This window comes from Tetrao urogallus (genome assembly GCF_951394365.1).
Source record: "Tetrao urogallus genome assembly, chromosome: 7".
NCBI classification, from domain to species: domain Eukaryota; kingdom Metazoa; phylum Chordata; class Aves; order Galliformes; family Phasianidae; genus Tetrao; species Tetrao urogallus.
The window spans coordinates 11940722-11955863 of NC_136820.1; the positions used below are offsets into that span (position 1 = coordinate 11940722).

At 42.0% G+C, this 15142-nt stretch overlaps 1 protein-coding gene across 1 annotated transcript; it reads left to right on the forward strand.

Annotated features, from left to right (window-relative positions):
• Positions 1-6052: 6052 nt before the first annotated feature.
• Positions 6053-14463, forward strand: CMTM6 (CKLF like MARVEL transmembrane domain containing 6; the record flags this gene model as incomplete). The annotated part of the gene is made up of 4 exons (XM_079538064.1): positions 6053-6178; positions 11156-11332; positions 12765-12863; positions 14314-14463. The coding sequence occupies 4 exons, from the start codon at positions 6053-6055 to the stop codon at positions 14461-14463; spliced, it is 552 nt and encodes a 183-aa protein (XP_079394190.1).
• Positions 14464-15142: the final 679 nt, after the last annotated feature.

The window sequence follows — 15142 nt, forward strand, 5'->3', positions numbered from 1 at the left end:
GCCCAACTTTACAAAAGGGAGCTGTACAGGTGAAAAATGGTATCACATCATGTAGGACTACTGTTCACAGTGCAAGAATAGTAGATAAATTTCTGGATTTTGTTGATAAGTCAGTGTAATTCTGTGAAACTGACAATTATGTCCACTTACAGATAAAGGTTGCTTAGAGCAGGATGCACACCACAGGCACTTAATTTATATTGATTTCCCAACTTATTAGTTGATTTTAATACCCTCCTAAGTAGAGCGTAAACTTCTAAAGGAGAGAACTACTACTAGTTGTTGGAAAATAAAATCACTTGCACAAACCTGTAATGACAAACTCCAAGTATACTTGAATGCTTGATTTGGAACATGTTTGCAAATCTGTTTGTTTGAAATCCCCCGAGATCTATATTGCATTCAAAAACCCATGCAAAAATTTCATTCCAGACTAAGATCTTAAATTAGTGGCCAGTTTTTTGGTTGTTTTCTTTGATTAATTTCAGACACTGAATAAAAGATGTATAAAGAAAAAGCAGAGGTTAAATGTACAGATTATCAGTATCCAGATTTGTCTATATATATATGGCTCAGCCTTAATGTTCCCCACTATGTTTCCCATATTAATTATGGTTTAAGATTGGTCATCAAAACTGTAATCAGTTAATAAAGTGTTCTCTGCATTCAAATTTAAGTAACTTTCATTGAAGCCATGGCGTTCTTTGTTTACAGCTAAATTTGAGGATGGGATGTAAAACATCTTAAATTACACTTTATCTTGTACCTCTCTCTGAATAGTATCACTGGTAGAGATTTAAACTTCCTTACAGCACTGTTTCTGGGAGGAACTGGATAAAAGTCTGCTGTGTTTGTTGCTGGCAGTAAAACTTGCTTCTCAGACTTGTGTGGGTTCTGCTGCAAGCACACCAAGAATCCTGCTGACAACTCCAGCATGTTAGAATGGCCTGGGTTGAAAAGGACCATAAAGATTATCAAGTGTTGTATTAGATAGCTGACCAAGGTCAGGGCTTCAGCTTTCAGTACACAAACACTGAGCATCCCTTCACTGTTCTGTTTCAAGCTTGTGGGCTTTTCCTACTGATAGCCACAGAATACTAAGTGTAAAAAGTATATCCCAATCTAATAATTACCAAGTAACTTCAATGAGTTTAGGGTTTTGTGGTTGTTTTTTTCATTTGTTTGTTTGTTTTGTTATTTGTTTTGGATTTTTTAAATAAAGCCTTACTTTCTCCAGCTTATTTAGGAAACTTCTAAAGGCTCCTGATGAAGGAGTACATCTTCTGTATTTTGAATGTGATGCTAGTCGTATTAGATTCCAATTTAGGTTCGCTCCCAGTGAAAAAGGCTGCAACCCAACAGACTGGTAACTACATTTCAGGTGTATAAGTAGAAATTTCAAGTTGGTACAGTAGCTAGTGTGTCTATATAGCTGAGAAGTCATATACACATTTCAGAGACTGCCATGTTTTCAGCTGAAATGTGAGAACTGCCAGGAAATAGTGATCTTTTACCCCAAATTTTCAGGTTAAAATTTGCAGAGCAGGTTTATTACAACCACTCTAATAAAAGAAATTATATAAGGATGTAGAGGAAAGGAAATCCCCTAAAAGAATTTATTTTATTGGTAGCTGGTTCCTTAACTACACAGGCTTAGCTCTGAAAGTGCAAAGTAACTTCTTTATTGTGTAGTGGTTTTGCAGTATTCGCACTGCAAAACACTTTGAAATGCTACTTTATGAAAAATCATCATCTGCTCTTCTTGTGTGCTAGGCCAGAGCCTTGTACTAAGTAACACCAAAGGTATTAAAGGCATACAGGAATGATTAGAAATGCACTTGATGTTACTGGTGCTGTTATTCCTTGTAGAACTGAGATCATTGCAAATCTCACAGGCCTACAGTTTAGGGCACCAGTGAACAATAATGAATAAGGAAGAGGTGTCCTTTCCAAGTATCCTTTCATTGTTTTGACCAATGGGTGGCTTTGGTGCCTGAAAGAAGTGGAAACAGCCCTTTCACAAAGCCTTGCTTTGCACACTGCTTCTGGTAAATTCCACTTTCTCCATCTGCTGTTGTTGAAGCTGTCCAACCAGCATAAACAGGCTGTAGATAGTGATGGCAGCCTAAAGAGAACTTAAACTTGAAGTAGGAAGGCTAACGACTTTGATGCTGTTGAACAGAAAGGCCAGGTAGAGAAAGTTCTTTCTTAGCCTTTTTGTAAAAAATAATAGTAATAAAAATCTTTAAGAACCAAACAGCTAGCAGTGGTTAGGGAAGGAACATATTTAGAAGTTTTAAATACACAGAAGTGACTTTTTGTTTCTAGAACTTCTTTTTATGAAGTGAAATTCCAATGAGTCATTAGTAAGGTTTTCCCCAGTCCCTGCCTCCACAGAAGAAGAATAAAAGGCCATCTAAAATCAAGAAAAACCATCTAGTTTGATGGCTTCTAATATATTGTCGAGCTTTCCCAGTGTTCTGATGGTGATGCATGCCCTGCATCCCTGATGGGAAGCTTCTCCCGCCACACCTTCCAGGTCAGTTCCCTCCATGCAGTTATTCATCAGCAGGTCATGCATTTCTCCATGTGCCACCTTTGCTGAATCACCACCATAGGCAGAATTGTAAGTTCTGCAGTTGGAACAATCGATTAATGGTAAGCGGTCCCTACGTGCCAGTCCACTATTCAGTATTCTGAATGAATTGTATTAAGTATGGTTAACCCTATAATGAGAAAGTATGCTGTCCCTTAATCAAACTAAAATATAACAAACAAGATTCTTGTATTTTGAAATAATACTACTTAATTTGCAGTTGTAGAACCATTGGCTGTCAAATACCTCATGGCTTTAGAATTCTTTTTATGCAGATGCATTGCAGAAAACCAGTAACAAGAATTATCTTAGCCCAGCATTTGGGAAACATGGAGAGAGTTGAGCATTTTATTTGTTTTGGTGCCATGAAGGCTATTCAGAAATAGCTGTTAGAAATACCGATTCCTGATCTTCGGCTGTTTAAAAATCCCACCTTGGGGCTAGTTAGCATGGTGCTCAGGCTTTGTGAAGTTCAGCTGCAACACTGAGCCCAGACATAGGGCCTTTGGAGCTGAGCAAGAGTCAGGAGATGCAACGTGTGCAAGTCTTGTCTGAGTTTGTCTGCTTGTTACAGACCTTGCTCTATGATTCCCATGGCTAGCGGATCATCTCATGCAGAGAACTTGTGTGAAAGGATGCTGTTAGATGCCTGCATGGGAACCAAAGCCAGGAGGGAGCCATGCCTATGACTGTGGAGTTTCTGTGGAGTTTCCCAACTTGTTCTGTGGTGATCTGCCTCACCACTCTTCAAATGAAACGGAGCCTGCGTCCTTTGGTGGTTTGGGCTTTTAAATTGCTTTCCTATTCTTATACTTCTTTCTCTTTTGAAAAGAAAGTCTCCTCTCCTCAAAGGAAAATAAAAGGACAGAATCGTATTTCTGAACATGGGAAAATGAGAATTCATTTGTGAGAAGTCAGGTCAAGGGAGTGAAGGATTTATGTTTCAGCTTAATCGGTAATTCTGTAATACAGAACGAAGCTAGTTCCAAAGGTTTACTGGGGCTTCACTTCGTGAAAACTGGGATGATACCTGGCCTGTATTCACCATATCCCAGGGGCTGAAATTTATTCAACTGTTTTGTCACTCCAGTCACACTTCTTTTGTAAATTTTTTCAATGCAGTGAGGACTGATGTCCGTGTTATAAAGCTATGCTGTAATCTCCCCTAATGACGTAGGTTTCTCCATTTAATAGGTACTGATTTATGGACACTGTGGTGGTTATCTTTGGAGAAGATGTAATGCGGGAGAAAAGTAGGTCACTCATCACTAATCTGCTCCCACCAACCTCCTACTCCTTGGCTGAGTGGAGACATTGTGGCAGTTTACAACCTAAATCCGGGACTGCTTTCTGCTGCAGTGTCCTGCTTTAAGCTCAGCCTTTGCCATTCTGGTAGAGGTTGCATGAGTGAGACAGACTTTAATTTTTGAAAACTCTGTCAATGCATAAAGAGAAGAAATTGAGTAAGATTTCTTGATGGTGCCTATCTGCAATGGGATTTCTATTACATCACAGCAGGCTAATTGCAGTCGTTTACATTAAACAGACATTATGTATCACAACTACTGTTTTGATCTGCATTCCCTCTTTAAAGGGGAGTGAACTTTAAAGCTGTACTTGAAAGACAGTTCTAGTGAAAAGGTAAGGAACAGCTCCAGTTTGTGTGCACTGCAGCATTTGCATTTTTTAACAAAACGCTGCAACTGTTTTTAAGGTATTTTGTCCTACGCTGTCTGGTTTTCATTCCCTCTCTGCTACGGATCTTTGTGGTTGTTTTGCTTTCCATGTGTTGCCTTACAAATAAAGAAAGCAGCCTAAATAATCTAGGATTTAAATGGCAAACCAGCTTTTACACTTCCTGCTGAAGGCCTGAGCAGGAAAAACAAATCTGAGGAAACAGCAGTAAGTAGAAAAAGGTTACAATATATTTTATCTTCAGTCAACTTTGTGTAGTTTCTCTATTGGTCCTTGAGAAGCAGCTCCTTTCAAGAGTTGTCCTCAGCAGTAACATCTGCATTCATCCTTTTGTAAGGCTGCCTTAGGGCATGGGTAACAAGACTGGGAACAGCTGCAGGTATCCTTAGATGGTACTGAAGACTTATTAAGGAGAACTCACAACTGCTTCTATCTGCTTAAGCCTTGTCTCCCTCAGACAAGAGTAGTCTCACTACATAGGACATGTTGTGGTCATTCAGCCAATTTTGAAACATAAACACAAAATAAAACAAAATAGGAAATTCCTTTAGAAAAGGCCTCTGTAATACAGCCTTCCTTACACCCTACTAATGTAAAAACCAGCAATGAAGGCACAGCAGTACTCTGGATCCATAACAGTAAATATCATTCACTACACCTACCTGCTCAGCCCTGCACTCCTGGGATGCAAAACTGCATTAGACACGTCCCAACCCCCGGCAGAAGCTGTGGTGCACTCACAGCAATACCTTCCTCATTTCACTGGGAACTCCTGTGCTTGAGGAATCACAAGGTTTGCCGGCTCACTTGCCTCTAAAGCCAGCTCCTGCAACAGGCACTGTTACTGGCACAAACGCACCCGCACCACCCAGCCCAGGGCTCCCACACTGTTCCTCTGGGTTGTGTTTTCCTACAGGGAGTGGTGCCATTTACAGCCTGCTGGCAAACAGTAGCCCAGAGCACGCCCCAAGTGCCTTTACCTGCTCTGCCTTAGCTGTCCAGGCCCCAAGTGCCTTTACCTGCTCTGCCTTAGCTGTCCAGGCACGGCGGGCTCCCAGCAGGCACAGATGGGGCCTGATCTCTCGGTGCTGCACACACGTCCTGCACTGCTGGGCTGAGATGGGCAGTGTGACCATTCACTTGGCTCCCTCAGCACAGACTGTGCTTAAACAAAGCACGAGTAGAACTAAGGCCAAGAAAGCAAACCGCTGCTTTTCTATCAGTAGATCATACTTAGCAAAGTATATCTGAATTTGACTGTGAAGGACCATAATAGCTCTGTGGATAATACGCTAATTAAAGTCAATGTGGTACACTTTTGCTTATACACAAAAGTCTTCATCCATTTCCTCATGGCAGCACGAGCTGTAGCTGCCTATGAAATTAGGTGCGGGCAGAGGTACAGCAGCACACTGGAATCACAGAACAGAGTTGGAAGGGACCCACGAAGACCATCGAGTCCGACCCCGGCTCCACGCAGCGCTATCCAGAATCCAAACCCAACGTCTAGGAGCGCCGTCCAAACACTCCTTGAGCTCCCGTGGTCGCGCCCACCGCCGTCCGGTGAAAGTTCACAGGGACGCGTCCCAGCTCCCGTGCAAAGGACGGCACATGCCGGCACCAGAGGGGCTCGCAGGAAGCGCTTTTGTTTCAGCGTCGGCGGGCGGGGCGCTGCCTCCGCCTTCCCGTTCTCGTTCCCTGCCGCGCCGCTCCAGCCGCCGCCCTTTTGCTTTCGCTTCTCGCCGGCTCGGCAGCGCGGCCATGGAGAACGGCGGCGTCTACAACGAGACCACCGAGCCGCGGGCCAAGCCGCCCCTCCGCCGCCGCTGCGGCTGCACCCTGCGGCACCTGCGGGGCTGGCGGCTGGTGCACAAAGCCCTCCAGCCGGTGAGTGCCTCCGGGCGCGGCGGGGCGGAACGGGGCGCGCTCCTTTGTCGTGTCACGGCTGAGGCGAAAGGCCGCCGCCAGCACGGCTGTGCTGCTCGGTGCCGAGGCTCAGAATCTGAGGGGCAGCGCTTTCTGCAGAGAGCTACGGGGGTGAAAGAGGAGGTGGAAACCCTGCTCTGAAGCTCGGGGTACGGCTGTGGACTTGGCCGCTCCTCGCACGCCCCGGCAGCGCCTTTCCTGCCTCCTGCAGAGCACCACGCACAGTGATGGTAACCCGTCCGGACGGCTGAGACGCTGCTTCTCACCGGGCGGTCCTGCGCGCACCGGAAAATGCAGGCTCCCCTTTTGCCTGCTTGTTGTCATATTCTGAGTGCCTTCAGCACGTGGGCGCCCGATTCGTGCTGCTGTCTGTCCGGCGGTGCTGGTAACGGTGCAAGGAACAGAGAGGGGAAGTACTCACAGGGGGGCAGTGGGACTGGCTGCTGACTCTAAGTGTGTCGGTGCCTGTTTTCCGGCGAAGTGGCTGTTCAGTCAGATGTCTCATGCTCAGAGGAATCATAGGTGATTTCCAACACTCTCGTGTGCTCACTGCGCAGAAAAAGAGGACATTCTGTTTTTAAACTTTAGCTCACACAGAGTCAAAAGGAAAAGAAAGGTAAAGGTAAGACTAAGTGCTGCCAAAAGCAATGTTTTCTTAATAGCGTTTTAAAAACATCATGTCCGAGAATACTTTAAATAAATGTAACAGGATGTAAGCTTTTACTTTGTCACCTAGAGATTGATTGATCAAGTAAGATCTGCTGGCTGTGGCTGCCAAACAAGCAGATCATTTGTATCAGTAGTCTGATGGAATAGAATGAAATATTACATGTGCAACTTCACCAGTGTAGCAAAGTCTTCAATTTGTTACCTGAGCAGAAGCATTGCTTAGAAAGCTTTCCAGGTAGGAGAAAGAGAAGTTATGAGGGGCCTGTCCTAATCATCATGGGTAGCTGCTCGATAGGTTTCAAAAACAGTTGGTGGTCTATACTTGTCCTACAACGAGAGGAAAAAGAAAACTGAATTATAATCATTCACTCTCCTGATTTCTGACAAATTTTCTCCTTCCTTTTGTTTCCATTTACCAAAATGCACTGTTCTGGAGTTCTTGGTCAAAGTATTTAAAAGAAACACCAGAAATTACTGAGGATGGAATCCTCAGTATCTCCAGTAAGAGAAATGTTTTAGGAAGGATTTTTGGAAATCACTGTGATTTAGCTAATATTAGCATCTATTAGCTGTCTGTTAAAATAGGGATTCTTTGTTATTTTGGGGATTACACACTGATTGTCACTGGGGTGGACTGCTAAATAGGGTGTTGGTTTCAAAAATCACCCGTCTTTGTTACAGAATAGAATAATAGAACCCTCAGACTTTTAAGAGACTTTCAAAGATCACCTAGTCCAGCTCCGCTGCCATGAACAGGGACGCCACAGCTAGGTCGGGGTGCTCAGGGCCTGACCCAGCCCGGCCTTGAAAGTTTCCATCACATCACTGGGTAACCTGTTCCTGTGCCTCACCACCCTCACTGTAGAAGACTTTTTCCTTATATCTAACCTAGATCTTCTCTCTTTAAGCATGAAACCATTTCCCTTCATTCTATTACCACAGACCCATCTAAAGAGTCTGTCCCCTTCTTTCCTGTAGCTCCTCTTTAGGTACTGAAAGGCTGCTCTCAGGTCACTTTGAAGTCTCCTCTTCTCCAGGCTGAACAGCCCCAGCTCTCAGCCTATCCTTACAGGGCAGGTGTTCCATTACTTGGAGCTGTTGGAGTGCATCCAGAGGAGGGCAACAAAAATGATCCATGTCTCTCCTGTAGTGAGCACTCCACATTTGGGTGCAGTATTCCAGGTGAGGCCTCACCAGCACAGAGCAGAGGGGCAGGATCACCTCCCTCCCCCTGCTGCCCACACTTGTTTTGATGCAGCCCAGGATATGACTGGCTTTCTGGACTGCAGGGGCACATTGCTGGTTCGTGTCCAGCTTCCCATCCACCAATACCCCCGGGTCCTTTTCAGCTGAGCTGCACTCAATCCTTTCGTCTCCCATCTTGCATTGGTAATAGGGGTTGCCTTGACCCAGGTGCAAGACCTTGCACTTGGATTTGTTGAACCTCATGAGGTTCACCTGGGCCCAATGCTCAATGCCATTCTAGATCCCTCTGAATGGCATCCTGTCCTCCTGTCCCTCTGGTTTGTCGACTGCACCCCACAGCTTGGTGTCATCCACAAACTTGCTGAGGGTGCACTCAACCACACTATCAATGTCATTGATGAAGTATTAAAGAGCATCAGTCCCTGCAGTGACCCCTAGGGGATACCACTTGTCACAGATCTCCGTTCAGACATTGTGTCATTGACTACCATTCTCTGGGCTTGATTCTGCAGCCAGTTCTTTGTCCACTGAACAAGAAGATCAAGTATTTTATAAAATACCGTGAAATTGCCTGCAGAAAACTTCTTTCTAGGCATCTTAATTGCGTGGGTTTCTAGATTACTGTTTTGTTTTACTACAGCTGGATTGTTTTGTTGTTTATTACTCCATGACTGGTTCAAATTCAGCACTAAGTTAAATGTCATGGTGCCTACTGTGCCATGCTTGAGGTAGAAATGAGTTCTCATCTAAAGCAGTAGTATTTCTCATTAGCAGTTATTTTACTTCAAAAAAAATACCTTAACCAGAACGGAAAACTGTAATTCAGCCTCAATCTTCTATTTGTCCTGAATTGTTTGCTTCCTATAGTAGCCCTCACTTTGGAGCAGTACAGAACTAACGTATGTGCTCATCTAAACTGGAAGGTTTGTGCTGGGAATACCACTGCTGCTTGCCTGCTGGCAAGTTCATTGATTTACTTTATATTTGCAGCATTTCTTTGTAGCCTTTTCTTTATTAAACCCACCTGCAGAAACTTGCAGTAGCAGTAATGTCACTGTTGATGAAAAACTTCCTCGCTGGCAAAGGCCAGAGGAAGATATTTATTTTCTGTAGGAGAGGGAGGGAAGGTGGAAGCTGACTGCATGTGTCTTCAGGTGTGACCTTGGTCTTCAGTGTGAAGGAAGCTCTGTCCCACAGGTTTAGCTGAGCTGCCCTCTCCACTCATTGCTGACAGCTCAGAGGAAAACAGTTGTTGATATTCTGTCCACTTACTGCTTGGAAGTCTCCATAGGCGCAGTGTGGAGAAGACAAATGTGAAACTAAAGCAAAGGACAAGTCCCATAATAGACTCCAGTTGATCAATCCTTTAATTTTAATTTTTATTTTGACATGGAACTCCTTTAAGTACTCTTTGAATGTGATTTTCTCTCGCTTGTACACTCAGCCAAGAGGTTGCTGGGTTTTTTTTTCTCAGTTACGGTTATCTGGGCTACTGAAGTCTTCTGAGGGCAGGTTAACAGAAAGGCTTTTGCTTTCCTTCTGGTCTGTTTTGTTTCCGGTGAAAGTGATGGCTGATATAAAGAGTGGTGATATATAAAGGGTTGGAAATCTAAATCACAGAAGAGAGGGGAAGAAAAACAAAAACATACCTCCTATTTTAGCTCACTTTGCAAAACATGTGAATTAGTCATTGGACACAATTGTAAGCTGTGTAAGTAATCTTTTGATTATTTTTTAAAAAACCTCTCTAGAAATTGGAAATTCAGAGCTTAATACATTCCTTGGGCATCCATTGTAACCACTGATTTAGGTGTGTGTTCCTGAGCAATGTGCCTTTGCCAGCAGCTGCATGAGGGAAAGGAAGTATGCTGAGGCCTGATTGTAATATGCAGTTTCTCACCTCCAGTTCTTTCCTTTTCTGAGATCCTGTTTACTTCATACATGATTGTGTATTCAAAATACAATGTTTTGTAGTGCCCTTCTGAGGTCTGGCTTAGTTGGTGGAAGGTGTGGTTCTCATGTGCTAAGTCGCTGTTCTTATTTTTGCTGTCAGAAAGCCAAAACCGAGGACAGATAATTATTTTCCAAAATAAGATGCAGATAAAGCACCTGCAGCTGCTTTTACATGCCATATCTGGAAAATGACAATTCTAAATTCTAGAATTTGGTGTTTTTCATAGAACTGTCACCCTCCCACATGCTGTTATTAATAATACGATCATCCTCACATCAGTCTTGATTTTATGACCAACTCTCGTTCCTAATCACTGCTTTGCTCTAATCTGCTGAACTCCTTACTGCACAGATCTATATCCTGTGTCATCTTTACAGGAGGAAGAAAGCCAGTGAGAAGTGGCCACAAGGAGGGATTATTTAAATACAGCAATATTCCTTCCTGCACAAAAAGGTAGCAGAAAATCCAGCAGCAGATGCATGACAGCTGTTTGGGAATTAATTCATGCTGCGTCCTCAAAAAAGGACAGTTGCAGGAAGGCTGGCATAAGCTTCTGCACAGATTAAACACTGTCCAGCGTAGCTTAAACGTAGCTTAAACTTTCTGGTTCCTGCAGTTGAGCTGCTGTTGTTACAGGGTTCTAAGTATACAAGCTACGCTTTCTCTGAAGTTGATCAAGAGAGGCAGCTGGCTGGATCAATGTGTTTGATTTCTCCCCTGCCCCAAACCGAAGTGCATTTAAAATTAAATGCAGCTATAAGTGGTAAGCAGCAGTGTTTGTGCTTCTCATCTGTCTGGTTTGCTTCCTGCTGCCTTCTGCACAGCATCACAAATCAAGAGTCTTTACTTTCTAACCAAAAAGTGAGTTTGGCAGCATGTGCTCAGCTTAACCGAGCGTCGTTCACTGCCTGACTTTAACATCAAGGCAAAACTGCATCCCTATATTTCTGCATGTAATAAAATAGTACAGAATTTTATGGGGTTCTTTTAAGATCCAGTGTTTTCTTACAGCTGTTTTCATTAATATTGACATCAGAGGCATTCAGACTTTCATTTGTTGAAGATATTGATGAGACTTGGTACGATTGAAGTATGCTATTTGTTTGCAGGTCCTCTCTTTTCTGGCTGTTATTTTTGAAGAAATTGTGGAGGATTGTATCAACTGTCATGGGCTGTACTTCTTTGAATTTGTAAGCTGCAGTGCTTTTCTTTTGAGCCTCCTGATCCTGTGTGTGTATTGCACTATTGCATATGAAACGTTTGGGAAAGATAAAGTAAACAAAATGGTAAGGAATTTCATTTGTTTTAAATAAACCATTTAATGTAAGCTCTTCAAAACTGCTGTGGAATCAAAAGGCTGTGCAGAGTGAATCTCCTATTATTTTCCATTTAAAAAGTAGATTAAAGGAGGTTATATTACTTTGACTTTTTCAACTTTAAGAGTCTTCTTAATATTGACAGTTTTTCAAAATTGTCCTACATGCAGGACATTAAGACTTGTGTGAAAGTCTTTCATAAAGGCTCCCACTATTACACTGTTATAATAGATCACTCCAAAAGCAATGCCTCCTATTTATTTCCATGGAAACTACAACAGATACAAAGAGTTCAGTAACACTGTGAGATAGAGCAAATTCACAGCTAGAAAATGCCATTTGTCATCACAGTCACTACTGTCATCTGTGCATTTTCACCAGAGATGAACAAAAGCCTGTATGTTGTGCTTGTAAAAAAAAAAAAAGAAATTGCACCAGTGGAGGTGACCCACTGTTGCTGTCACCACTGCTGAAATGCACCATTCACAACCTCATTGTGTCAACATTTACTGTTTGGTCTCCATAAACATTCAGCAAGTGCCAATGGATGTCAGTGGGTGCTGTTTTTTCCACATGGTGGAATTCAGTTCCACCCCATTGCTTCAGATGCACTCCCATGTCAGACACCATTCTGTCAGACTGCCCCTTTGATGCCATCTGTCACATAGCAACAACACGTAATGGGATATTGGTTGGGAAGGTTCAACCTTTGCTGCCATCCATCAACATCTGCCTGCTTCTGACCTTGTGGGCCATCATAATAAATTAGGAGGCATTACTTTCAGAGCAGCCTTCATATGTATGATATGGCTTTCTGCCAGCATGGTACTTGAAATCTGCCTGTCTGTGGCATCTGTTTTTCTACTGAGTGTAGCCTACCTCCTTTCTGATAATGACTGTACTGGTTACTGCTCATGCTTTTATGTTTCACAAGGTGCACTGTTGGCACAGTGTCACCCTGTGAAGTCAGGAAGGCTGTTGTTTTTGGACTGTCCTTTCAGTGCAAGCAGTAACAATATCATGTGAAGGTACAGATAAGGGAGTGTAGTCAGAGATCTGAATGAGCACCTTCACTTACAGGTTTCTAGTTTCCCAGATGGAATAATGCTAACATGACTGACCTGCGCTTGAATTTGACTGTGAAAAAGGTTAAATGTAATGAGAGAAATACTGAAAGAAGATTAAAAAAGAAAAAGGATTTTATAAAGTTGACTTTTAAAAATAGTTAATGATATTGGATGTTGGTTGGTAGTGAAATCAGTTTCCTGACTCTCCCACGAACTTCAGTGTTTCAAATAGTAAATTCATTGTCAGATTAACTTGGTTGCTGTTAGGATGTTTGTTTGTTTGTTTTCAGGTAGCATATCTACGCTTGTGTAACATTCATTTCTTTTATTTGCAGAATTTTTGGACCATGCTAATTATAGGTGCCTTCTTTCTAATAGCTTCAATAGTGCTTGCTGCAACCAGCTCTGGGTCTGCTTTTGAAAAAGCTGCTTGTGTAAGTCTTATAATTGTATCATTTACTTTACATTTAAATTGTATCTTAATTTCTCTGCTCTTGAAATCTCACTCAGTTTGCAGGCAAGAAGCTGGGCAGGGAACAGACTTCGGTGCATTACGTTGTTTCAGGAAGAGAGAGCTAATTTGGAGCTTCTACAAGCTGGAAAGCAGGCATTCCTTAGGACTTCTGGAAAGCTCTGTGTACTCTTGAGCTCCCTGGCATCTTCATTCCTCGCTTAATTTTGCTCCCTTGGCTCCGTGTTCTTCCCTGTCCTCTGTCACTATTGACAACACCGCCTTCTCTCACCGCTCCCTGATAATGTCCTCTCTGAAAAGCAGATCAGCTGCATTTCCATAATATCCTCCAGTTGTAAAGTCAGCAAGCAACCATATCTTTTGTCAGGCATTATAAAACATATGTAGAGAATGCTGGCTTGTAAAGGCTGTGATAAGAATCACAGTTTCCTCAGTGACAGAAATAGAACAACAGGGCATGCATCTCCCGGGAACAATGAAAAGGCTCAGAGCAATGCACTGTAGAGACTTTGTGGCATAGATCCTCACTTATTTGGCACTCTTTTAAAATAACCTCGAAATTGTGAATATGTGAGTTTAAAAGATCAAATTTTGATTTTTATTCTTGAATGAATTAAAAATGGATTAGAAAGGAAAGCAAAATACTTCCACTCCATAGGCAGGATGAGCTATTGGATACGCACATTTTCGTGTGGTGCTCTGTTTTGCTGCTAATGTACTTATACCTAATGGTTGAAATATAAAGGCTCCCCATTTTTTTCTTTTTTTTTTTTTTCTTTTAAACTGGAAAAACAAAGTAATTGTGATTTAAGACTTACTAGTGTCTAATTGCTTTGGGGAAAAACAGCTGCTTAAATTCAGTCAAAATGAGTGTAAATGCGTACATTTGATTCCTTGCTTGAAAGAAGATGCTAAAACCAACCTGCTTACCACCCTTCTGCTATGAATAACAATGAAACTTGTCATCCTTACTTGCTGACCCAGCAAGGCCTTGCTGAGCTTCTGCTGCTTTATCTCTTCACCTTCCATCTGTTACTCTTCTTTGCTTGGTCCTTCTAAACTGCATGCATCTGTTGTATAACTGTTCTGCTACACCATCAATGCTATACTTCTTCACTAGTTTTACTGGGAAAAAAAAGAATATACTTTCACTATTAAGATCTATTTAGAAAATATTTTAAAAATATTTAAAAAATATTTAGAAAATATTCTAATATCCACAGCTGGTTAAGAGAATGAGAACTGTAAAACCTTTTACATTTTATATGCTACAGTATGACTTCCAACCCATTGCCAATTTAAATGGAACTAATGATTTAATATATGAGCATTATTAACAGATCTCTCCAGACACTTAGAATACTGCCAGTGTTTGTACATTTTTAATTCCTGTATTCCTTTCACTTTCATAGGTGTTTGGATTTTTTGCAAGTGGGGCATTTTTAGCTGAATTTATATGGGAACTTTGGTGCAGTCGGAAACAAAGCACTGAAGAACGCTCTGAAAATCCAGGCCACACTCAAGGTGCCACAGAAGATCAGCCACTGAATAAGCCAAGCTAAACTTTCTGAAATTAGTTGTTTTTTTTTTTTTTGAGTGGAGCAAGCTAAAACAAAGTTTAAATGCTCTGTAGGTAATAACTTCTGTCCCTTCCTTCTAATCAGTTTTATTTGTCACAAAAATTTAAAGATCTGCAGGCAAGTAGTGACATCTTGACATTGTGGTTTATTTAATTTTCTAAGCAATTGGTCCTGCCACCTATTTAGGTGGCATACATTTTTAAAAAAAGTGCAAATAGAATAACTGAAGGACAGTAGTGTGCTGATTGATTTTGGTAGAAGTGACTAATAAAGGGAAATATGTGATGCAGAAATTCTTAGTTATGCTCTGAAGACATTTCCTATATAACTTGGACCAGACACTTCTCTTACAAGTTCCAAATTAGAAGAGCAGAATTCATTCTTATTGGTCAAACAGTGAATGTAAGAGACATCTAACTGCAGCCTTACAAAAATGCTTATCCGTATGTAAGAGTGTGGGATTTTGTTTTTACTATTCAATCTCTTTCTTCAGTTCTGCCTGTGAGATCAGTTTAATGAAAGCAAGGAGTTTTTATGCAGGGGGTAATGTAGTTGTTTATTAAGGAGAGAGCTTTGCACATCGTGCTCATCGGTGTTCACACTTGGATGACAGAATGTTTTTTCAGATTGTTTCAAAACCAAGAAAATTTGCAGGAATAAA